Raw genomic sequence first — 26493 nt, forward strand, 5'->3', positions numbered from 1 at the left:
TCTCCTCTCATTGGTTTGAGGAGCGGGGGTTTCACAGCTGGGCATGCCGCTTTGAAAGTCGCTGCGTGCAAAGTGGTAAAGCACGAGAATGCATGTATAGAAAATCAATATGTGTTTTTTCCTTTTGCATTCGATACATTTGGTTTTCTCGCACCAGAGGCGGTGGAGCTCCTTAATAGAGTCCAACGGGTCATGCATTCTAATATTATATCTCCTAGATCCACAAATGTTGTTTTCAAAAGAATTGGTTTTGCCATCCAGAAAGGGCTAGCGGCGCAGCTTGTTGCCCGTTTGCCTTCAATCGATATGTATTGAACTATATATATATATATATATATATATATATATATATATATATATATATATATATATATATGTTCGTATTTTAGTGTGGCCCAGTAACAACTAACAACTTACAAGGGGTAGTTTGGTAAAATTAGGAAGAAAAACCAACAAGATCTCCTTAAAATCGAAAATTTCGTTATGATCTATGAGAGATACATATTTTCTTTTTAACATTATCAATAGGTAAATACATGAACTTTTTTATATAACTTGTATCACCTGACAATCTTCACATGAAGAAACCAGACTCTAGACCCCACCTACATTATTTTGTCCACATGGAAGTGGAAGGCCAGTGCACATATGACCCACCCCCTACCCCTCACCTCCACCCCCACCCTACCCTACCCTACCCACTCTCATAGTTATGATGTATATATATAATGCCAATCCTTGATTCTTGAGTCCTAAAATATGCCACCAATCCAAAATCCCACATCGAATTATTGCATCGAATCCCAATTCTACATCTTTTGAGCCCAAAAACAGTAGCATTCAATCCTTCCATTCATACGAGAGAGAGAGAGAGAGAGAGATCAAATATATAATAAATAAGTTCGTTCTGCAAATCCTCTGTACATCTTCAGAAAAGCAGGAGAAAATGGTAAATGGCAGGTTGTAAATTTCGGTGTATTTAATCAAAGAAAACAAGACATTTTTGTTGAGGTTTTTTGTATTTCCAAAAGTGGTGGTGAAAATGTCTGCGAAAGGTATGTATACGTTAAGAGAAGATAAACAAGAGTTAACGAAGCAATTAGGATGCATGAATGGGATTTTTCAGCTTTTTGATCGACGTTATCTACTTGGCCAAAAGAAGCTACCTCAAGGTAAACATATTACACCAACATATGTGTGTTTTTGTATGTTTTTATTGTAGTTGGTATATCAACAAATATCATTCCACAAGATAGTAGTTTGCATATGAACAATATCATTTCACGATTTGGCTAAATTAAAGGAAAACCACTATATCGTTAACAATTTTGTAGTTTAACCATTTGTTTTAATGTTTTATAAATATAACCTTAAAACTCTGTTGTCCACCATATAATGGTTTTTTTTTTGTAATTTAGCCAAATCGTGAAATGATATATTTGTTTATATACTAATTACTATTTTGATACAAGAATAAAAATATCATTCCACAATTTAACTAAATTATGGAAATCCATGATATCATGGACACTTTTGTAGTTTAACCATTTATTTTAATATTTTTTTCAAATATAGCTAAAAAAGTTTCTGATATCTTTTTTTTTTCAATTTTAATTATTTTGATATGACATAACAGTATAACACGTCATAATGGTTAATTTCGAAAAGTATAACACGGTCATAATGGTTAATTTTAAAAAATTACTTGTAAAACCTCATATAAGAAAATTATCGGTGAAAGCTTTTATAACATATCAAATGGTTAATTTATAAAAAAATTATCGGTAATTTCTATAGTTTAATTAGAGAAAACAAAATATTAGTGTTTAAACCACAAAACAGCTCAAAATATCATGGTTTTTTTTTTTTTTTTTTTTTTTTTAACTTTTTGACATATAATCACATAATGGACATTAAGATTTTGGTATCTAAAATCTTTATAAATTATTCTTTAGGTGGAAAAAAGGAGATCAACAATGCATCAGAGAAACCAAAGGTAAGACCAAGATTTTGATTCATAGATTCATAGTTTATACAAAAAGGAAAATATTTTAAACATAAAACTAAGTTTTGATAACTTTTACAGGAGAAAATGGCAAATGAGAAACATAGAGCATCTACTGAATCATCAAGAAACTCGGTTTCTTCTTCTAGTTCATCATTAGATTGTAGTAAAAGACTTCAAACAGAACCCTCTTCAATTTGTCCAAGCATCATTTCCGAACCCTTGCCTCCAACTGTCACAAAAGATGATATCAAGAATGTAGTCAAGGATTCAATGACTCGAAAGCCTCGAGTAGTGTCAGTAAAAACTGTCGCGAAAGATGAACGAAAAGGTCCCATAATGACACATATTGATTCCCCAAGGCCTGTTTTATACGAAAGAAAAGATCAAAATCTTGATAAGCTTAAAGAAATTTCAAGGGGTGTTAAGGAGATTTCAAGGTTTTCATGTGATGGAAGGGAATCGATTTACAAGCTAAAATCCGTTGCTAATATTAAAGAGATTCCGAGGTTATCTTTAGATAGCAAACAAAGTTCTATCAAGAATTACAAGAATACCCACGAGGTATTAGTAACAAACAAGCGACCATCTTCAAGTGTTGTCGCAAGGTTGATGGGTTTAGAAGCTTTGAATGACGTCATCAATGGAGGTGAGAGTTTAAAGACAAAACCATGTTTAGATGACACTAACACATCGGTTTCTCATTCAAGATTATCAAGCAACAAAATGGCAATGACGTCACCTCGAATTCAACTAGAACCAGCTCCATGGGGTACTCAGAAACAAGTCGCTCATAAGAAAGCTTCTAGGGTTGACCATGGCTGCCATTCGGTTTATGGTCAAATCCAAAAAAGAATGAATGAAGTTGAGTTTAAAAGTTCGGGAAAAGATCTGAGAGCTCTAAAGCAGATTCTTGAAGCGATACAGAGGACAAATATGAAGTTGGAGAAGACGGAAGACAAGAAAATAGTTCCACAAGATTCAATGGTGATTACAAGTCTTCAAAAAGTCAAGAAAGTCAACCGTATAGATAATAGGCGATGTGTGAAAAACTTAACTCCAATTGAAACAAAAGCTAAAAAACCGGTGTCACCTTCAAGAAGCTCGGGAAATGTAAGGCCGAGATTGCAGAGATCAAAGAATGGAATCGAAAAGCAACCGGTTCGTGGGAATAGAAAGCAATCGAAAGGGCAATTGAGTAATTTTAGCAGTCATGTAAGCAGTTTAAGTCAACAAAGTGACACCGTTTCATTCCCTTCGGAAAGTGATACAAGTGTAGCTTCACAGAATGAGTCAGAGGTTACAAGCAACGATTCAAGTCAAGGGAACAAGGTTAGTTTAGTGCACTTAAAATCTATTGAATAAAATGAAAATATATTGAAGTTTACATAAATGATGTTATTGAGTTTATTATATAACTTGCTAATATGTTTTATATTTTTTGTTTTTAGAATAAATTTGGGGAAAGATTGATCGAGTATAAGACAATGGCTGAACAACCGAGTCCTGTTTCGGTTCTTGATGCATTTTACACAGAAGAAACAATGTCTCCAATGAAAAAGAAATCGTATAGATTTAAAGGTACATCTATTGTTTGTTGTAGCATCATATTTTTTTTCCCATTACAACATTGTACTTTGAAAAATCTACCCAATCATAGAAATACCATATATATACAAAACAATTTTAACTGCTATAATTCGGTAGATTTTTAAAAGTGTAATATCTGAACAATAAAAAAAAAACAAAAAGTGCGATTCTCTAATTAGATAGATTTTTTAAAATACAATGCCTTAAAATAAGAATGAACTGAACATAGTATATTGAAATAGAAAGAAATGAAAATAAGATGCTATAATACACAAATAAATAAAATTACATTACTATTTCTTCAATTTAGACCTATTTTTTTTGGAAACAAAAGAATACATTCCTTTTCGACATAGCCTACCCTGAAATTACATTACTATTTCTTGAATTTAGACTTATTAGTAAAGAGTGAATATGTTGAGTTACAAATACAAGAAAAAACATTATACTTTCATTAATTTGTTTATTATAGGATCATACTTTCATTTTTTTTTTCCTATTTACAACATTGTACTTTGAAAAATCTAATTGGGTAGTTTTTACATAGTATTATGCTTTAGTAAGAAGAAAAAAAGTGTAATGAAAATAAAATAAAAATAAGATGCTATATATAATGCATAAATAAATGAAAGAGCATTGTTATTTCTTACTGATAAACATTTTCTCTTCTTAGATGATGAGGATTTGCACTTTGATGAACAAGAATGGAGTCAAGTGGGGATAGATAACTTGGTAGAACTAAATCAGTCCCCTTCAGGGGTAAAAATGGAAAACATAAATCATCTTGTTCGTCAAATTGAACTATTAAACTCCACAAGTGATGAAGTCACCATGAATCCACATGAAAATGGAGATAAAAAATACATCAAGGAAATTTTATTAGCCTCTGGTTTTTTCAAAAATCTTGATTGTGCTACAACAATCGTTCACCTTTATCCAACAGGCAACTTGATCAACCCTGAGTTGTTCAACATTTTGGAAAAAACCAGAAATACCCATGAGTCCAAATCATCAAAATTCGAGAAAATGAGGAGAAATATGATATTTGATAGCGTTAATGACGTTCTTGTGCAAATATTAAGGAAAAAGAAAGGAAGGATTCCAAATGGAGAGAAGATACTGATGGAATTGTGGTCAGAAATAAATAATCTCCAAAGTAACAAAAGGAGTGAACAATATGATGAAGTATTAAACATCATAGCTATGGATGTGAATAACAAGTCAGAAGATTGGGATGATAACTGTAACGAGGTTCCAAATTTGGCTTTAGATATAGAACGTCTTATTTTTAAAGATTTGATTAGTGAGATTGTGAACTTTGAGGTAGCTGGTCTACAAGATGGGCCTGGGAAGCATTGTAGGAAATTATTTATTATGTAGACATTGACTCTTGTAATCGGGAAAATGGTGGTATAATTATAATGATATAGGTTGTTAAATATTTGTATATTTGTTGTTGTTTATGTTGTTTGGGTATCATTTTTGAGGAATGGTCATGGTTATATGAAAAGGGTGGGAGGTTAAATTATGTTTCACCTTGGAAAGATTCAAAAGATTGATAAATGATGTGTGTTTTCTGTTAGTGTTCACATATTTGTATTATTTCTGCTTTGTATTCGGTCCATGTATTAGGTCAAGCCCATGATTTTGTATGTGATTTTAGTATATATTCACATTAACGAGAAAAGATAATTATCTTCCCCGACACTGTTTCCATCTCTAATAAAACGTTTTTCCATGACAATAAAGATGATAAAGTCATTCAACTTGACAAAGAAACTCAAAATATCATTATTGGCGATAGTACGGTCACAAATGCGTTGTACCTAAATTAAGACAATTTTTGACATTCTTGATAATATTGATGGTGCGGTCTCATAAAAGAATTTCGTAACATACACTATCAATAACTTATCTATAACATTCGATTACATACTATGACATCCCCATTTTTCACGGTTAGAAAAGATCTTTTTATTTATGCTTATTTTAAAGCAGAGTATTCTTTATATTGCAAAATTTGTACCATAAAAAGTATTTCCGAAGAAATGTTTTTATTTTTTATGAAAAACTTGGGATGTCATTACTGATACGAAAAATATAAGCATTAACGTGATCATTACATGCCTTACAACATCTTTTATAACATAACCTATATTTCCGCGAATATTTCATCAGATCCAAACATCATTATCTTTGTACTACTTCTTGCGATACAAAGAAACTGAGTGGGTCAGGTTGGGAAACCTGGTGAGTACACAGAGTTTTCAACCCACAATAATATGGTTAATATGTTTAATTATCAAACAATTCACATGGTTACTCATCCTTGTTTTCTTATATATTCATTCCTAAATACCTATCCTAAGGATCATCATAATCATCGTTGTTGACAGTACTGTTTTAGGGATTTCTCCGCAATACATGTCAGTAGGTTTTCTTTGATATTCATCTCTAAGGATCTATCATAAGGATCATCATAATCATTGTTGTTGATAGTACTGTTTCAGGGATTTCTCCCCAATACATATCACGAGGAAGTAGAGTACATGAAATGGACATATAGTCCATCACCTACAGGTTATGAACCTGCCTGTGTTCCACGCGACTGCCTTGAATAGTCTATGGTCGTCACCTATACTCTGTTAGATGACTAAATCGTTAGTACACTAGTACTATTTCTACATCGTTAATACACTAGTACTATTTCTACATCCTTAGCACACTAATACTATTTAAATTTGTGGATTATTATCATTGTCTTCAGCTCTCATCATCCATCGCCCTCATCATTTTATTCACCCCTTAACACCCATCACTGCCCAAAATATTATAGGTATGTAAATATATATATGGTAAATTATATAAAAATCATCTTATATTATTTCATCTAACACATAACATTTTGATCACAAATAATAAGCACATATAACATTTATTTATCTAAATACTTCATATCTATGTGTAAGATGAAAGTAATTATGCACTCAGTTGTTAAAAGTGGATGACTGGTGAATTCGGCAACGCTTCGCCTAAAACATTGGCTTTTCCTTTCATGTGACCTAGGTACAAATGTCACTAAGTCTTAGTTTTATATTCCTTGTGACTACTGATAATATAGATTCCTCACTAATCCCAATTTTTATATCAATATCTGTCAAGTAAGGAGAAATCAAGTAAGATCATATCAGAGGTAGGGTCCATTTGGTATACAAAGCATACTGTTTGGAAATCCCACTTTAAACACCTCACTAAATCTAGCCTAGACACCACCCCCATAAGTAGATCAATTAGTATAATGATTTGGAATCACTAATAAATCTTATTTATATGTTCATAACAACGACTATGAATATAAATATAAGTTACACTTGAAATAAAATAAGTGTATCTCAACTTACTGAGATTTTAGCGAAAACCAGGAAACTACGCAGGCAGAACTTCGACACATATACTTCTTTTCGTCGGGTTCCTAGATATGTTGGAGCCCCGTTAAAATACTCAGAAACCCCGAAAAATCAGACTCAAGGAAAGAAAAATGTTTGAGAGAGAATGTTTGAATAGTTGTGAGGAAAAGAATGAAAATCGAAGGCTATATATAGATCCAGCAGGCATGCGCCTCACATAGACAGGAGGCGCGCCGCACCCAAGGGGTGTGCTGGCTCTTCTTCCCTTTTGTCATGTGTCACGGTAAGATTTTCAGACCTCATTCTTCTAGAAGATGACCACGTGTCCTCATCTTCGTGGTACCACATGGCCCACTCTCATGGTGCCACGTCAGCTGGTCTCTTGGAGAGGGCGGGTACCCGACTATGACATCCCCATTTTCACGGCCAGAAAAGACCGATTTGTTTATGCTTGATTTGAAAATCAGAGTATCCTTTTATGGAAATATGTTGAGGAATTTGTTCCCAAAAATATAATAAAGAATTTATCAAAGCATTTCCGAAGAAATGTATTTTCATTATATTAAAAACCTCGGGATGTCATTGTCAATACAGATCAAAAACATAAACAGAAACAACATAGGCCTTACAACATCTATTTATTCTAGTGGCCTATAATCCATTGATCTCTCATCAGATCATCACTTATGTGCTCTCTTGCCACTACCAGTATACAAGAAACTAAGTGGGTCATGCTTGGGAGCCTGGTGAGCACATAGTGTTTTCAACCCACAATAATTAAGTTTATTAATTTCATCAAATCAATTAACCCGATTACTCATTCCCGTTATCCTCACTTTCTGTCCCTAAAGCATCTAAATTAAGGGACCTAGCCTAAGGATCTTCATACGGATGACAACACTGCTTAGGGGATTCCTCAGCAATATATGTCAAATAAGGCAACCATGAGGGGGATGGAGCACACCTGGTGAACACTTAGTTCAAAAACACCTACAGGTTGCGATCTGTCACACCCCCAAACCAAGGATGGCGGAAACGTCCGGGGGTGGAGGACTTCATGTATAGTATCATAACAGCAATTGTAATAGTAATTCAAGCAAACACAACCAACATATATATAATTAAAAAAAATTACATCATTGTATGAATTACATGTTTACGAATCAATTACAATATGTTGATAAAATATGAAATAGTAGACGCCTTAGCGTCCCATCCTCAAAAGCACTTGATTACCTGTTTAATGATTTCCTGAGAATACAAGTTGTTTGAAAAAGTGTCAACACAAAGGTTGGTGAGTTCATAAGCTTTTCGTTTGTAAAAGTAGTATTTGTGTTAGAAAAATCCAATATTTTCCTTAATGTGTAAATGTAGTCTTAAAACCCAAAGACCGAAATGTACAAGTAATTTATCATATTTATAGTAAAACAATGCAAGTTTAAATCGACATAAACTCGTTAAATTTTAATGAAGTCCCCGTAAATTCCAATGTTTGTTAATACTTTATGTGAGTTTATTATAACCATACTATGACCAAGGTTGCCTAAAACGACGTTCTTCAGGCGTCGGAAATGTTATGACATTTGTCACCCCAGACCTATCGGTCTAACTGTTGCATGCAGTTTAGGTGTGGGTTTGTCAAACCCAATATAGATCTATACACAAGTATCACGCTCTCCCTTAAGGAGACTCTGGTTACAATACAGGACTTAATGGTAATTTGAAGTAAATGTCTCACAAAGTCATTAACGGAATTACGTGTTATGAAAACTTGGTACCGTATGGTCGTACCTTGCTTAATGAAAATATCCTTTGTATAAATGTACCCTTTTTAAATGTATGTGTTATGTAATGTATCATAAACTATACCTATTATAGTTTATCAACCAAGGGTAGTACGTGGTAATGTATGCAAACTATATTCAAAATAGTTTATTTTATGTTTGAATGTATCGATTGTACTTTGATTATAATCACTTGTTATTCTTTATATTTTATATGACCAAATCCAGTTGTAAACTGATGTGTGTCTAAATATTAAGATAAAATGTCATATATTGCAGTAACATATAGTCACATAAAGATATACACCTTGCTCAACATGTTACAAGGTGAAATGAAATTAACAGCAACTTTTCGTTAAAAACAGTTTCTGTTACCGTTCTTAGAAAATTTATAGAAAAATCATCACAGATCTAAATCCAAATCCGCAAATTTTGAGAGTTTGTAATATGAGTCTAGTTTGTTCGTAAATTTTATCATGATTTTTAGTGATCTCTAACAGAGGTGAAAATGTTCATAATCACAGACTGGTCCGGGTTTGCCTCTGAAATGACAGGCAGTTTTGTAAAAATCACCATTAATTGTAGAAAAATCATTTGGAGATGTGCAAGTAGTCATTTTAAAGCTAAGAGTTTGAACTACTTGCACCTGAAACAGCTTTGAAAACTAAAATATTTAAGTTGACCAAAACAGTCCGTGATTAACGTCCATCTTTTCTGATGCAATCTGTTAGAAAAAGTTTAATTGTGTTCTTGATGATTTTACTTGTATTCCCTCCTTAAAACTTAAGAAAAACATGTAAATGTATGGGTATGAACTCACCTTATGTGGTTTCAGTAGATGAAAGTGAGAGAAAGGAAGTGTTCAACTCAAGAACACTAAGAAGATGTCTTGATGATTCGAAAATCTAACACCGAATAAGATGGAACTTGTGTAAGATATCAATAATTTGAGTAGAATGGAGTTTAATAATTATGTGAATGATGAAGATACTTACTAATTGAAGAAAGAAATCCCTGGAGAAAGCCTTGAAGTTCTTGAAGTTAAGAGAAAAGATGAGAGAATTTTGGAGAGTGTTCTTGGTTGCTAAGTGTAGAATGAAAGAGTTTTTATGGAGAATGAGGAGAGAGGATCAATCAACCAGCTCTTAGAACGTGGGAAGAGCTGGAGATTGGCTGTAAAGGTCCACTAAGGAGACAAGGGGTAGTGGGAAAGAGTGGCTGATCATAGAGTGAGGTGGTAGTGGGTTGCTTTTGCCATAAATTAAGGAAAAGCAAATATTCCCTCAATAATTAGATCAATCACCAATTCTTTTAATATATTTTATAAAAACCCTGGAGATTTATATATTTTGGGGCCTTAGTTTATAAAATAAAGTTTTGGGTGAAAATCCCACGTTAAAATAATGAAAAACGGAGTTAAAACGAAGTCGTAGTCGAAAAACCGGTAAAAAGGGCCTGTCTGCGAGGCTTCGCTTCGGACCTTCGGACTTCGGACACGGCTTCGGACTTCGGACACGACTTCGGACACGGCTTCGGACCTTCGGACTTCGGACACGGCTTCGGACTTCGGACACGACTTCGGACACGGCTTCGGACGGACGGGACTTCGGACACTGGTCCTTCGGACCTCGGACCTCGGACTTCGGACCCGGTTAAGGGTCGAGATGACCCAAATGATTTTGGACCCGGTTAAGGGTCGAGATGACCCAAATGATTACAAAAAGTTAAAGTAACTTTTGAGAGAGATTTGGGAGAGATTTGGGAGAGATTTCAATTAGAAAGAGATAGAGTGAAAACGATTTAGAGAGGTTTCGTTTGTGATTAATTTGAGTGTCCGGCTTCACAACGCAAGGTTCGTAAACCCCATTAAACCGTGTTTTAGTGTCGTACACAATCCCGATGATTGTGCAATAGTGTTTTATCGCTTTGGTTCGTTGTTTAGCACTGTTAAGGCTAAGGAAAATCAAACACATGAACTTTCCAAATGATGATTTCTCATTAAAATAGCGAATTGTATAGTGATTACATAACGTAAACCCTAGCATACAAGGGTTATTGGAGTTGACCGGTTTGACTTGTTGACTTTGAATTTACCGAAATTTGACGGTTGTCACATCATCCCCCCGTTAGAAGGAATTTCGTCCCGAAATTTTCATTTTGACTGGGATTTCAAGAGTTTGGAAAGAGATGTGGATACTTTTGTTTCATCTGATCCTCGCGTTCCCAGGTGAATTCGGGTCCTCGTTTAGCGTTCCAACGTACCTTCACGATGGGAATACGACTTTGTTTCGTTCGTTTGATTTCCCGATCCATGATTTCGACTGGTTCCTCCACGAAGTGGAGATTTTCGTTAACTTTGATTTCGTCGAGTGGTATTACGAGTGTCTCATCAGACAAACACTTCTTTAGGTTAGACACGTGAAACGTGGGATGTACTTTGTCAAGTTCTTGAGGTAATCGAAGCTTGTATGCTACTGGCCCAATCCTAGCAAGGATTTCAAATGGCCCGATGTACCTTGGATTTAGTTTCCCGCGTTTGCCGAATCGTATCATTCCTTTCCAAGGGGAAACTTTTAGTAGTACTCGATCACCCACCTGGAATTCCAAGGGTTTGCGTCGTTTGTCTGCGTAACTCTTTTGCCGATCGCGAGACGCTTTCAGTCTCTCTCGAATTTGAACGATCTTTTCTGTGGTTTCCCTTATGATTTCAGGGCCAGTGAGGGTGCTATTAGAGACTTGCCCTCTAGCTAGCTGTGTATCCCCCACCTCAGCCCAACACAGGGGTGATCTGCATTTGCGACCGTAAAGAGCTTCGAATGGAGCGACTTTGATGCTAGTATGATAGCTGTTATTGTAGGAGAATTCAATAAGCGGTAGATGGGTATCCCATGCTTTACCGAAGTCTACCACACAAGCTCTTAACATGTCTTCCAACGTTTGAATGGTTCGCTCGCTCTGTCCGTCGGTTTGTGGGTGGTAGGCCGTACTCATGTCAAGCCTAGTTCCCAATGATTTTTGTAGAGACTGCCAAAACCGTGAGGTAAATCTACTATCTCTATCGGAGATAATGGATATCGGCACACCATGGAGTCGTACAATCTCTCTGATGTACGTTCTAGTCAGCTTCTCCATCTTGTCGGTTTCTTTTATTGGTAGAAAGTGTGCTGATTTGGTCAATCTGTCTACAATTACCCATATTGTGTCAAGACCGCCCGATGTCTTAGGCAGCTTGGTTATGAAGTCCATTGTTATTCGTTCCCACTTCCACTCAGGTATATCCGGCTGTTGTAATAGCCCGGATGGTTTCTGGTATTCGGTTTTGACCTTAGCGCAAGTCAGGCACTTGCTCACATAGGTAGCAATCTCAGCTTTCATGTTCGGCCACCAGTATAATTTCTTGAGGTCCAGATACATTTTACCCGACCCGGGATGGATGGAGTATCGAGTCTTGTGTGCTTCATTCATGACGACATCTCGGAGTCCACCGAACTTCGGTGTCCAAATCCGGTTCATGATATAACGTGCTCCATCATCCTTGACTTCTAAGTTTTTATCTATTCCCCTTAATGTCTCTCCTGCCACCTTTTCTGGTTTCAAAGCTTCCAGTTGAGCTTCCTTGATTTGTATGGTCAGGTGGGAATGGATTGTCATTGTTAAGGATTTTACTCGGCGGCCCGAGTACTCCTTCATGCTTAGAGCATCGGCCACTACATTGGCCTTGCCTGGATGATAACGAATTTCGCACTCGTAGTCATTCAGCAACTCCACCCATCTCCTCTGTCGCATGTTGAGCTCTTTCTGATTGAGGATATGTTGAAGACTTTTGTGATCAGTGAAGATAGTGCATTTCGTGCCGTAGAGGTAGTGTCTCCAGATCTTCAAAGCGAATACCACTGCTCCTAATTCCAGGTCGTGCGTAGTATAATTAACCTCGTGCGTCTTAAGCTGTCTTGATGCATACGCGATAACCTTCCCTCTCTGCATGAGCACACATCCGAGGCCTTGATTCGAAGCATCACAGTACACTATGAAGTCCTCGGTTCCCTCTGGGAGAGACAAGATCGGTGCGCTGCATAGGGCTTGTTTTAACGTTTGGAAAGCAGTTTCTTGTTTATTTTCCCACTTGAATATCACACCTTTCTGCGTCAAGGTGGTGAGTGGTTTCGCAATCTTGGAGAAGTTTTGTATAAATCTTCGGTAGTAGCCAGCAAGCCCAAGGAATTGTCGAATTTCGGTTGGCGTCTTGGGTGCTGACCAATTCTCGATTGCCTTGATCTTGGAGGGGTCCACATGTATGCCTTTCTCACTTACCACATGTCCAAGGAAATCCACTTCTCTAATCCAGAATTCACACTTAGAGAACTTAGCATAAAGCTTCTCCTCTCTTAGCGTCTCTAGCACTTGGCGTAGATGTAGGCGATGCTCTTCTTCGCTTCGCGAGTAGATCAAGATATCGTCGATGAATACGATTACAAACTTGTCTAGGTAGGGTCGACACACTCTATTCATTAGGTCCATGAATACCGCAGGTGCGTTTGTTAAACCGAAGGACATCACCACAAACTCGTAGTGCCCATAGCGAGTTCTGAATGCAGTTTTGGGAATATCTTCTTCTTGAACTCGTAGCTGATGGTAGCCTGACCTTAGGTCGATCTTTGAGAAGAAATTTGCTCCTTGGAGTTGGTCGAAAAGGTCGTCGATTCGGGGCAGAGGATATCGGTTTTTGATGGTGAGCTTGTTTAGTTCCCGATAGTCGATGCACATGCGAAAGGATCCGTCCTTCTTCTTTACAAAAAGGACTGGTGCTCCCCAAGGTGAGAAGCTTGGTCTGATGAACCCTTTGTTCAAAAGCTCGGTCAACTGACTGGACAACTCCTGCATTTCTGATGGTGCGAGGCGGTATGGAGCTCTGGCTACGGGGGTAGCTCCGGGTATTAAGTCAATTCTGAAATCGACTTGTCGTGCGAGTGGTACACCAGGAAGATCCTCTGGGAACACATCCGGGAAGTTACACACTTCGGGGATGTCCTTGATGTCTTTCACGTCTTGTTTCTTGTCTACTACATGGGCTAAGAAGGCGTGGTACTCCTTCCGGAGATACTTTTGGGCTTTGATGCATGAGATGATTTGTAAATTCGCACTAGGTTTGTCACCATAGATAAGAAGGGTTTCGTCATTTGGTAGATTGAGGCGAACGGCCCTTTCGTAACATAGAATGTCGGCACGGTGAGGAACTAACCAATCCATCCCGATGATTACGTCGAAACTTTTTATGGTGACTGGCATCAGGTCAATTTTAAATGTATGGTTGTCTAGAGTGAGAGTACATTCTGAGTATATATCGCTAGTGCGTTCTACTTTCCCATTTGCCATTTCTACTACATAAGTATCCTTTAGTGATTGGGGATTTTGTTCAAGTAAATGTTTATATTGGTGGCTCACGAAACTCCTCTCCGCTCCACTATCGAATAGTACGCATGCATAAGAGTTATTGAGGAGAAACGTACCGGTAACCACCGTGGGATCCTCGACTGCTTCCCCATGTCCTATTGCCAGGACTCTTCCTACTCCACCAGCATTAGGGGCTTGTGCTTTGGGGCAGTCTCTTTTGAAGTGACCTGCGTCTCCACAGTTGTAGCAGGTCCGGGTTGCCCCCGTACTGGCGACTTGGTTGATTGGTTGAGCCGGTGCTTTACAGAAACGAGCAGTGTGCCCCTTCCTGTCGCAGTTGTTACAGTGCATCTCCCTACAAGCACCATTGTGGTGAAAGTTGCACTTGTTGCACTTAGGTAGTTTTCCCGCATATGGCTTCGGTGGTGCTGGAGTGGTAGCAGTAGTGGCAGCATTAGTGGCAGCATGGACAACAACAATTTGTTACTTCTTAGCGGGGTCCTGTGCTGGTTGGCTCTTCTTTTCGTTCCAGAACTTCCTTTTGTTGTTTCCCCCTTTTGATTTATCAGTGGTGGTGGTTGTAGTATTATGACCGGCTCGGTGGTCAACAAGTTGTTGTGCCAGCTCCCTGGCACTGTCAAAAGTAGTTGGCCTTGAAGCCAGGACACTACTTTGCACGTGGAGAGACAGTCCCCAAAGGTATCGCTCCACCTTTTTCTCCTCCGGAGTAACCATTGTTGGGCAGAGGAGAGCCAATTCATTGAATCGGGTGGTGTAGGTTTCAAGGTCAGAGCCCGTCATCCTGAGGTTCCAGAGTTCTTGTTCCAGCTTTTGAATTTCACCTCTCGGGCAGTACTCCTTCATCATCAACGTTTTTAGTTCTGCCCAGGTTATGGAGCTAGCCACTTCGAGAGTAAGTGACTTAACCCGGCAGTTCCACCAAGTAAGGGCCCGGCCGGTGAAGGTTAAGGTTGCGAACTTAACTTTGCTCGCTTCGGGGCAGGAGCACACCTGAAAGACTACTTCGGTCTTTTCAAACCATTGCATCAACGTGATGACTCCCCCGCTTCCATTGAAGTTGTCGGGTTTGCCATTTGTGAAGTCTTTGTATAAACACTCTTTTGCACGCCACGTACTGTCTCCGTGGTTAGAGTGTGTAGCTCCCGATCCCGAACCACCAGCTCCGTTGGTCCCTATCTGCGACATTGCGGCCGCTACGGCTGCTGTTACTGCAGCCTGGAACATCGCGAGATCAAACTGTGGAGGCGGCGGCGGAGGAGGTGTTGCTGTGTTGCTGGAAGGTCTTGGTCTTCTTCTTGGCGGCATGATTCTGTCATAAGTCGTAAACCAATGTACTTTTAGTAAAAGTGTATTTATAGGGAGAGAAATCTTTTATACATAAAGTATATTATTACGTTGTTTTCCGGTATGTTTACGATACATACGATTTTATACTTTTTATTGACCCAATACATTGGGTTATGAGGTAAAATGAAAGTATAAAATATTTTTATTATAGTAACACAAAATACTCCTATAGTATTTGTAAATGTTTAGTTTTGAGTTCTTAAAGCATTTAGTTACTTTATAATATTCATCATACTTTTAATGAGAATTTATAAGTCCTTGTCTTACCCGTTCGGCTAACGACCCTCCACCGATCAAGGAAGCGGTGGGTGAGAGTGGACAACCATTAAGTTGTCATTTTATAGGCAACAACCTTATACCCCCCTTATAGACCGGCTTCGTGAATGAGGCGTACTAGCGGTAAGACGATTTTGTTAGATTTGTTGTCCATCCTGACCATCCCCCGGTATATGCAAGTCAATTCCCGGACAGATATAGTTGATCAGGCTATATCCTTCCCAGACTTGATTTACATATACCAAGGCATACCCATAATGTACAACTCCTCTTCTTTTATTTTATGTTCTTCTAGTTATGACACTATGTGAGCATGTATGCATGTATTTATACTTTTTAATAAAAAGAATCATTTATTTTCTAAAAGTATATTTATTTGAAAAATGCACAAATCAGAGACTATTAGTCCCAATTGTGTTTATAGTTTGTATATCTTATGTGGTTTGATATACTTAATTCACTATAAACTGCGCTCTGATACCAATCTGTCACACCCCCAAACCAAGGATGGCGGAAACGTCCGGGGGTGGAGGACTTCATGTATAGTATCATAACAGCAATTGTAATAGTAATTCAAGCAAACACAACCAACATATATATAATTAAAAAAAATTACATCATTGTATGAATTACATGTTTACGAATCAATTACAATATGTTGATAAAATATGAAATAGTAGACGCCTTAGCGTCCCATCCTCAAAAGCACTTGATTACCTGTTTAATGATTTCCTGAGAATACAAGTTGTTTGAAAAAGTGTCAACACAAAGGTTGGTGAGTTCATAAGCTTTTCGTTTGTAAAAGTAGTATTTGTGTTAGAAAAATCCAATATTTTCCTTGATGTGTAAATGTAGTCTTAAAACCCAAAGACCGAAATGTACAAGTAATTTATCATATTTATAGTAAAACAATGCAAGTTTAAATCGACATAAACTCGTTAAATTTTAATGAAGTCCCCGTAAATTCCAATGTTTGTTAATACTTTATGTGAGTTTATTATAACCATACTATGACCAAGGTTGCCTAAAACGACGTTCTTCAGGCGTCGGAAATGTTATGACATTTGTCACCCCAGACCTATCGGTCTAACTGTTGCATGCAGTTTAGGTGTGGGTTTGTCAAACCCAATATAGATCTATACACAAGTATCACGCTCTCCCTTAAGGAGACTCTGGTTACAATACAGGACTTAATGGTAATTTGAAGTAAATGTCTCACAAAGTCATTAACGGAATTACGTGTTATGAAAACTTGGTACCGTATGGTCGTACCTTGCTTAATGAAAATATCCTTTGTATAAATGTACCCTTTTTAAATGTATGTGTTATGTAATGTATCATAAACTATACCTATTATAGTTTATCAACCAAGGGTAGTACGTGGTAATGTATGCAAACTATATTCAAAATAGTTTATTTTATGTTTGAATGTATCGATTGTACTTTGATTATAATCACTTGTTATTCTTTATATTTTATATGACCAAATCCAGTTGTAAACTGATGTGTGTCTAAATATTAAGATAAAATATCATATATTGCAGTAACATATAGTCACATAAAGATATACACCTTGCTCAACATGTTACAAGGTGAAATGAAATTAACAGCAACTTTTCGTTAAAAACAGTTTCTGTTACCGTTCTTAGAAAATTTATAGAAAAATCATCACAGCTCTAAATCCAAATCCGAAAATTTTGAGAGTTTGGAATATGAGTCTAGTTTGTTCGTAAATTTTATCATGATTTTTAGTGATCTCTAACAGAGGTGAAAATGTTCATAATCACAGACTGGTCCGGGTTTGCCTCTGAAATGACAGGCAGTTTTGTAAAAATCACCATTAATTGTAGAAAAATCATTTGGAGATGTGCAAGTAGTCATTTTAAAGCTAAGAGTTTGAACTACTTGCACCTGAAACAGCTTTGAAAACTAAAATATTTAAGTTGACCAAAACAGTCCGTGATTAACGTCCATCTTTTCTGATGCAATCTGTTAGAAAAAGTTTAATTGTGTTCTTGATGATTTTACTTGTATTCCCTCCTTAAAACTTAAGAAAAACATGTAAATGTATGGGTATGAACTCACCTTATGTGGTTTCAGTAGATGAAAGTGAGAGAAAGGAAGTGTTCAACTCAAGAACACTAAGAAGATGTCTTGATGATTCGAAAATCTAACACCGAATAAGATGGAACTTGTGTAAGATATCAATAATTTGAGTAGAATGGAGTTTAATAATTATGTGAATGATGAAGATACTTACTAATTGAAGAAAGAAATCCCTGGAGAAAGCCTTGAAGTTCTTGAAGTTAAGAGAAAAGATGAGAGAATTTTGGAGAGTGTTCTTGGTTGCTAAGTGTAGAATGAAAGAGTTTTTATGGAGAATGAGGAGAGAGGATCAATCAACCAGCTCTTAGAACGTGGGAAGAGCTGGAGATTGGCTGTAAAGGTCCACTAAGGAGACAAGGGGTAGTGGGAAAGAGTGGCTGATCATAGAGTGAGGTGGTAGTGGGTTGCTTTTGCCATAAATTAAGGAAAAGCAAATATTCCCTCAATAATTAGATCAATCACCAATTCTTTTAATATATTTTATAAAAACCCTGGAGATTTATATATTTTGGGGCCTTAGTTTATAAAATAAAGTTTTGGGTGAAAATCCCACGTTAAAATAATGAAAAACGGAGTTAAAACGAAGTCGTAGTCGAAAAACCGGTAAAAAGGGCCTGTCTGCGAGGCTTCGCTTCGGACCTTCGGACTTCGGACACGGCTTCGGACTTCGGACACGACTTCGGACACGGCTTCGGACCTTCGGACTTCGGACCTCGGACCTCGGACTTCGGACCTCGGACCTCGGACACAGCTTCGGACCAGAAGCTTTGGTTTCGGATCCTTAAAGCTATTTTACTCGTTTTTATCCTGTTTCAAGCGATTTTGGACCCGGTTAAGGGTCGAGATGACCCAAATGATTACAAAAAGTTAAAGTAACTTTTGAGAGAGATTTGGGAGAGATTTGGGAGAGATTTCAATTAGAAAGAGATAGAGTGAAAACGATTTAGAGAGGTTTCGTTTGTGATTAATTTGAGTGTCCGGCTTCACAACGCAAGGTTCGTAAACCCCATTAAACCGTGTTTTAGTGTCGTACACAATCCCGATGATTGTGCAATAGTGTTTTATCGCTTTGGTTCATTGTTTAGCACTGTTAAGGCTAAGGAAAATCAAACACATGAACTTTCTAAATGATGATTTCTCATTAAAATAGCGAATTGTATAGTGATTACATAACGTAAACCCTAGCATACAAGGGTTATTGGAGTTGACCGGTTTGACTTGTTGACTTTGAATTTACCGAAATTTGACGGTTGTCACACGATCCTACCAACCTTCCACTAGACTGTCTAGAATAGTCCGTGGTCGTCATCTATACTCCGTTAGATGAATGGATCATCTTAAACAGCGAGGCCTCTCATCATTTATTTCATCATCTATATCATCTATCCATCTTTACCCATCATAATTATAGGTATAAAATACATATACAGTTTAAATCAAATAAAACATGTATATTTTGTTCATCCAGCATAAATATCAAGTACACAGACAATATGCACACATAGCACGTAACTATATTAAATACTTCATATCTATATGTATGATGAAAGTAACCATGCACTCACTTGTTAAAGTGATGATTCCAAACTCGAGCAACGCTTCACTTCTAACAATTCTATATTCCTTCGACAAAACCTAGTATCATTATCGCTAGATTTTAGTCTAATATTTGCGACTATTTACAAGCGATATTGTTTTATAAGTGTTAAACAATATTTTTCAACCACTATGTACAGACAGGGGCCAGACATGAAACACCGGAGGGTAGGACCATTTTGGCATTATAGCTGTTCTGAAATCCAACAACCCTATACGACCCTTCAAACCAGATTCCCCGTACCGCGAGTAGTTAAAAGATATTATAATAACACCTTTTTAATACTTATATTGTTTATAGGTTCATAATAAGGATAATAAACTTAAACATAAGCTATACTTAAAGTAGGGTAAGCATAACTCACTTACCAGGAGGTTTGGCTAGGAACCGGGCTCTGCGGGGGCAGAACTTCCGAGTCAAAAGCTCTTCTTCTCGGAGCCTTCTGGCACTCCGAGACTCGCTTCTAGCACTTAGGAAGTACTAGGGAAGTGGAGGGATAGTTTTAAAGTATTGAGAGAGAAAGCAAGGGTCAAAATTGGGCCACGTCACCCTCCTCGCATCAGCATATTCCCGACTTCTAAATTCCGTAACTTTCGCATACAAGCTCCGTTTTTGACGTTCTTTATATCCACGCGTAGGTGGCGACGTACTCTACAACTTTCATTTAGACTCTGTTGGCTAATTTTGATTATATTTTTAAAGTTATATTTTAACAGGCTTAGACATGTAAAGTCCATTAAAAATTCATAACTTTGTCATCCGACGTCCGTTTTTGTGTGTCTTTATATCGTTGGGTTCCTATTAACGAGATCTTCCATTCTTAATTAGGTTGTGTCGGCTAAAAATTGGTCGATCTAAAATTCGAATTCCGGGCTGTGTACTGCTATACTAAATCTTAGAAAAACCATAACTTCCTCATACGAAGTCAGATTTGAACGTTCTTTTTATGCACGCTCTCGGTTTAACGTATACTACGAATTTCGTTTAGATCTCTAAGGCTAAAAAGTATTTTATCGTAAACTCACTTTTTACGATTCCCGGTGTCGTGCCGGTTTTGTCGCAAAACTTCGACAGATCATAACTTCTTCGTTATAAGTCGGATTTCGTCGTTCCTTATATCCCCGAAATCCTTATTACGACTACTTCAACTTTCTTCAAAGATATTGGGTCTATCTAGTATTTTATTTTTTATTATTATTTTATTACATCGTTAATAGCAGGTATAATGCACATAAAATCACATAATTCACATAATACTCAAATAATTCCACTTCATTACTTCAAAATGGGTTACAATCGTTGAACCTAACTATTACATCATTATAATAATGATTAGCCTATAAATATGGGCGTTACACCGACCATGCCACGTGGTGCCACTAGAGGCTGCCATGTCATCGGTTTAAATAAATTCTTGCGGATCTTCGGATGGCCATAAATTTCGCATATGAGCTCCATTTTAGGTGTTCTTTATATCCTCAGAATCCTCTCAACAAGATCTATAACATTCATTAAGGTCTCGATAGTTAATTCTCTGTCTAACTAAAATTCATATTGAGATCAGTTTAGAAAATTAAAGTCCGTGTGAAATTCATAACTCCTTCATACGAACTCCGTTCTCGACTGTCTTTGTATTGATGGGCTCCTAATCACGAGATCTTCAACTCTCCTAATCACCGATTTGAATTTCAATTTCTGTGTTCGTACTGTTGCGCTGAAACTTCAAAAAATCATAACTTTCTCATATGAAGTCATATTTGGACGTTCTCTATATGTACGCTCTCAGTTTTACGATTACTACAACTTTATTTTAGATTAATTAGGCTAATAAGCAATCTATTTAAAACTCACTTTTTATGATACGCATAGTCGTGTCAGTTCAATCGCTAAACTTCGAAGAAGCATAACTTCTCATACAAAGTCGGATTTCAGAGTTCTTTATACGTACGGAATCCTTCGAAGAAGCATAACTTCTTCATACTTTGGCTAAGATTATTTATTCTAAATAACCTTCTATCAAAATGCTGTTTTATCCCTTATTGATAAATTCCCAAAAAGCCTTATAATATGTAGTCTGCAACGTGCAAGACTAGAAATCTACCTCTACGAGGGTTCAAATTATAATAATTATCGCTTATTATATCTTTTAGCTCGGAGTTGCGAGCATTACACATACCAAACATTTTGTCATCTCTTGTTTCTTCCATCATTTACGAAGACAAGATATATGATATTGCTCGGCCAACGATGAATGAATTAAGTGCAGAGTGAAATTATTCAAGTAAATCATACAGATCACCCATCATCTTATATAATTCTTGCCACTTCACATTCAGAAAAACAATTGTCATGTAGAATTCACCATGGTGGTTGGAGCGACGGCAGAAGCAATCATCAAGGAAGGAGTTATGATCATAGAGGACGAGGTAGTGCTATTGGACAACGTCAAACAATATGAAAAACAGAGTGTATGTATGACTGGTACCTTTGGTCCTACTCCCACCCTTTGGACTTCGCCTATTTTCGTCTGTGACACATCAATTGCACCCCCTGCCTACTCCACCAATGCATGTACCTTCTAGTGGGCCTTAACATTAGGTACGCCAACCCAATAATAGTTGGCCCAAGTCTCTACAACAACCTTTTCGACAATAACTAACCCACATCTCCACATTAGGCCCATCCATGAATGCCTACTATGCAACTCAACCCAACATCCTAACTCTGTTGAATTGGTTTGGTGCCTATACTCAAAACTTATTCGATCAATAAACATCATTACCTTAAATGTTTAGCGTGCTCTCGTTAAATGATTCGAGCAACAATGACTGGTACATGGATTCAGTTTCGACATCTCATCTCGACTATAACAAAGTATATTAAAATTAGTTAGTGATAAATGTTATTATTCTAATATAAAATAATGGACCAAAGCTTCCTATAAGTATCAGTGTTCATACCATCCTTCCCAAAATCAATCAAGACTATTAAGGGTGGAAGTTCTCGACACGACATGAAACCAACACGAAAATAAACGGGTTTGAGTTAAGATTTTTTGACCCGCCAACCCGTTAACTCACCAAATAAACGGGTCGTGTTTAGGTTAGTAATTGGGTTCGGAGGTCAACCCGCCATGTAACACTTGGAAAATTTGTAAGTTTAATATTTAATCCATAATTGAAAAAGTTTGCAAGAATGGTCCTTAAGGCTAGTACGCGGGCGTATAGGGTCGTACGCTTAACATGCTATCCTGATGGTTGATCGCGCCTTCAGACACGTAAGTCGGGAGGATGCTTGTGTACGTGGGATGTACGTGTGGATAAAAGAAACCCTAATTTTAGGGTGTTGCACCCTATATAATCCATCTAATAGCCTCTTTTGGTCATGTTTAAGCAACCTCCTTACTCTTGAAAACCCTAATTCATCCATTTGCTTTGTGAGGTCCTCTTGAGCCTTAGTTTTGATATTTGGTGGGTTTTGTGCTCTTTAAAGTGATAAAAGAAGAAGGTTGAAGACTCATTCCTTGGTGGGAGCTTAGAGATCTAGATTTAGCTCCATGTTTTGATGACTTTTGAGGTATAAAGTCTGTACCTTGTGTAATCTTTACTTTGATCTACTCTTTAGCTTATTATGGTCCTTTTTGGTCCCTTTTGGTTGGTCTTGATGAGTTAAGGCCGTTTTAGAAGCTAAACCTTGTACATATGGACATTTTGAGGGTTCCTTTGGCATAAAAATGAAAACTTTATTGTATTGGTGGTCTCAAGCATACATTAAATCACTTGTTAAGCTCTTTTGAGCTCTAAGAGCCTCATTAAGCCATGCATGCACGTAAAGTTGGTAACTTTACGTGATAAACCACCTTAAGAAAGTCAGATATAAGTGTTGGAGTGAAGTCTTAACCGTTTAAGAGATGAATGATAAAGTTGGCCAAACACGGGGAGTACACTGGGCGTACAAGCTGGTACGCCGCACGTACAAGTCCTAAAGCGAGTACGTTTAGCGTACAAGCTGAGTACGCCCCACGTACTCAACAGTGGGCTTCGGAAGTTGGGCTTTTCAGTATTAGGCCCATTTTGAACCTTAGGAGTCTAAGGCTTTATTTTGTGCCCTCAAAATATTGTTTTGGGCTAAGAATATTTTTTGGACCTTGGTTTAAGGCCCATGAAGGGGTTGGGCCCAATTTGGAAAATTGGGCCATAGTGGGCCTTGGGTGATTATTTTAGAATTTGCCCTTGGCCAAATATAGAGAACGGTAAAAAGGTCTTTTACCCTAGTTTGGACTCTTAGGGTGAGTCAGGATCCCATTTATTAATTGGATGATGTTTTGTGATTATAGCGCATGGATTTTTAGCAAGCCAGTAGCTGTTAGGGCCAGGATCCCGGAATTGCATTCAGGATCCTCAAAGCTTAGAATCCGTAAACAGACTTCAAGATCTTGACTATTTTCATTTATTTTCCTAACATATATAAAAGTTATATGCTTCTTTATTTTTCTCACATGTGTAGAAATAGTCAGCTAAAGACTTATTCTTGACGAAGAATCATCTTGACCATGCAAGAGACCCAGAACACCTAGTCAAATAACGTCTATAAGCTGATCTCGGAGGATCCCAAAACTAGCGGACTTCTTGTTATTTGCTTTAGAATATAAATAGCACTTGTCTTACACAAAAAACAAGGACGATTAGCTCATCCACGATACTTGTACTTGTTTTTCACACATTCATTTATGTAATTGACATTTTCAATCATGAAAATTATCAAGGCAGGTGATCATTATCACCTCCCAAGGGTTTGTGCCGGTGATCCTAGAAATGATCAAGGGCTTTCCTTGTAAACCACTTGTGTCACTTTGATCATCATTCTATACTTGCTTTATTCTGAACATCACAACCTCTCATACAATTTGGTTGATTCTTGCTTGTTCATTTTTTGATCAAAACAATTTGGCGCCCACCGTGGGGCCGTGGTGTTTAAAATCCCTCAAAAATCATGTCTACACAATCGACCCTGTCCTCTTCCTCAGTTCCTCCCATTTCCTCCAAAAAACCTTCCACCACCTCCAGCGGTAGCTCCCAAGAAAGCCTCAGAAGCACTGAAGAAAAATGCTATCCGGTCGTTTCCCCAGGACTCCAGGATCCTCCTGTGCTGATTTCCAACTATGAAATCTTCGCTATGAGGAAGAGACTAGAACGACAAGTTACCCAAAAGCAGGAGGGTAACAGGACAATTCTCAAGGAAGTGGAGAGAATGAGGACAAAAATCCGCAAGCCTCAGGAAGTAGCACCCTCGATCTTGTAACACAAGATCCTGAACTTTGGTAACACGGGATCCTCAACGATCCGTCGCGAGATAGGATCCTCAATACTGGCCTCTGTTCTTGCTTGGGGTGCGACTCCAAGAGAGCAAGCCCATACGACCCAGGATCCCAACGAAACCTTTGTTACTCCCAATAACAAGGATCATGGTAACCCCGTTAATAATAATATATTTACTACTAACTCAATAGATCTTGATACAAGTTTAAGCCCGATCATGGCTAAGGAGCTTCAACAACTAAGAAAAATGATCTCGAGTGTGCCTGGAGTAGTTCAACCTCTACCAGAAGTATCCCATACAAGCCACAAAATAAAGCCTTATGACGGGACTACAGATTCTGAGGAGCACGTGGCACAATACAGAGAAAGGATGGAGATCATTCCCATCCCCACTCACTTTAAAGAAGCTTGCCTATGAAAGGGTTTTGGTTCAACCCTCATAGGATTAGCTTTAAAATGGCTTCTTAACATTCCTCTTTACTCTATTCCATTTTTTTCTCATTTAATTAATTTGTTTAACAATAAATTTTCTTGTAGCAGAACATTCGAAAAGATCACAAGTGATCTCTATCGAGTGGTCCAGGATCCTGAGGAATCCCTTAGGACTTTTGTGAACAGGTTTGGCAGGGAAGCTCTAAGTATCCCTAAGATCGACAAGGAGACTGAATTTGAAGCCTTTAAAATGGTCTTAAAGAAGGATCATCCTTTCTATGAAGACCTTGTGATGACTCCATGTAAGAGGATGGGCGAAGTCAGAAGGAGAGCGCTAAGGTTTATAAGGATCGAAGAAGACTAGGAGATCCAAAAGAGGAGCAACCCACCAAGCTCTTACGATCACCCCAATAGAAAGGTCTACTCCTCGGCCCAAAAATCCAATAATTCAAAACCATATTCCAAACCTGACCATCATAGGGTTAATGCCCTTGAAGATGAGGGAAAGGAAGAAGATTTTCCTAAAATTACTGACTACTGTTTTTCTATGGATATTTCAGGTGTAATATTTGCTATACAGAATCTTGGAGACAAAGCAAGATGGCCAAGAAAAGGAGAAAAATCCAGCGCTTGGAAAGACAAGTCCAAATGGTGTGTATACCATGAAGACTTTGGTTATATCACAGAGGATTGCATAGCTCTCAGGATGGAGATCAGCTACCTCTTAGGAAAAGGACACCTCAAAGAAATCCTTGGAAGAAGAAAGGAGAGATCTAAAGAGAAAGATCAGGATCCTCAGAAGATCCTCGACAGACAAGGACCCCCTGGTGACGCCAAGGTAATCTATGTGTTCTTTGGAGGATCTGACATTTGTGGTACCTCTTATTCTGTGGCGAAGAGGAACGCCAAGGTATCAGAAACGGAGAAAGAAAAAGGACCATATAAGAACACGTCAATCACAAATGAGAAGGAGATCACCTTCGACGAAGTAGATAGACAAGACATCTAGGATCCTCACTATGATAGATTGGTGATCACTCTCTACATCGCCAACCATTTTGTCAGAAGGATCCTCATCGATGGAGGATCCTCAGTCAATATTATACTCCTAGACGCAGTAAAAAGAATGAACATCCCGAAGTATGAAATAGTTAAAAGATCCTCAATGTTGATTGGATTCAGCTGCGAAACCAAACACACCGTCGGTGAGATAAAGCTA

At 37.7% G+C, this 26493-nt stretch overlaps 1 protein-coding gene across 1 annotated transcript; it reads left to right on the forward strand.

Annotated features, from left to right (window-relative positions):
* Nucleotides 1-761: 761 nt before the first annotated feature.
* On the forward strand, nucleotides 762-5044 carry LOC145167041 (protein LONGIFOLIA 1-like). Its single transcript, XM_079086127.1, has 5 exons — nucleotides 762-1172; nucleotides 1956-1996; nucleotides 2087-3337; nucleotides 3457-3586; nucleotides 4269-5044. The coding sequence occupies exons 1-5, from the start codon at nucleotides 1043-1045 to the stop codon at nucleotides 4973-4975; spliced, it is 2259 nt and encodes a 752-aa protein (XP_078942253.1). The 5' UTR covers nucleotides 762-1042; the 3' UTR covers nucleotides 4976-5044.
* The last annotated feature ends 21449 nt before the right edge of the window (nucleotides 5045-26493 follow it).

Source organism: Lactuca virosa, chromosome 3, assembly GCF_052849685.1.
Source record: "Lactuca virosa cultivar CGN04683 chromosome 3, Lactuca_virosa_CGN04683_v6, whole genome shotgun sequence".
NCBI lineage: Eukaryota > Viridiplantae > Streptophyta > Magnoliopsida > Asterales > Asteraceae > Lactuca > Lactuca virosa.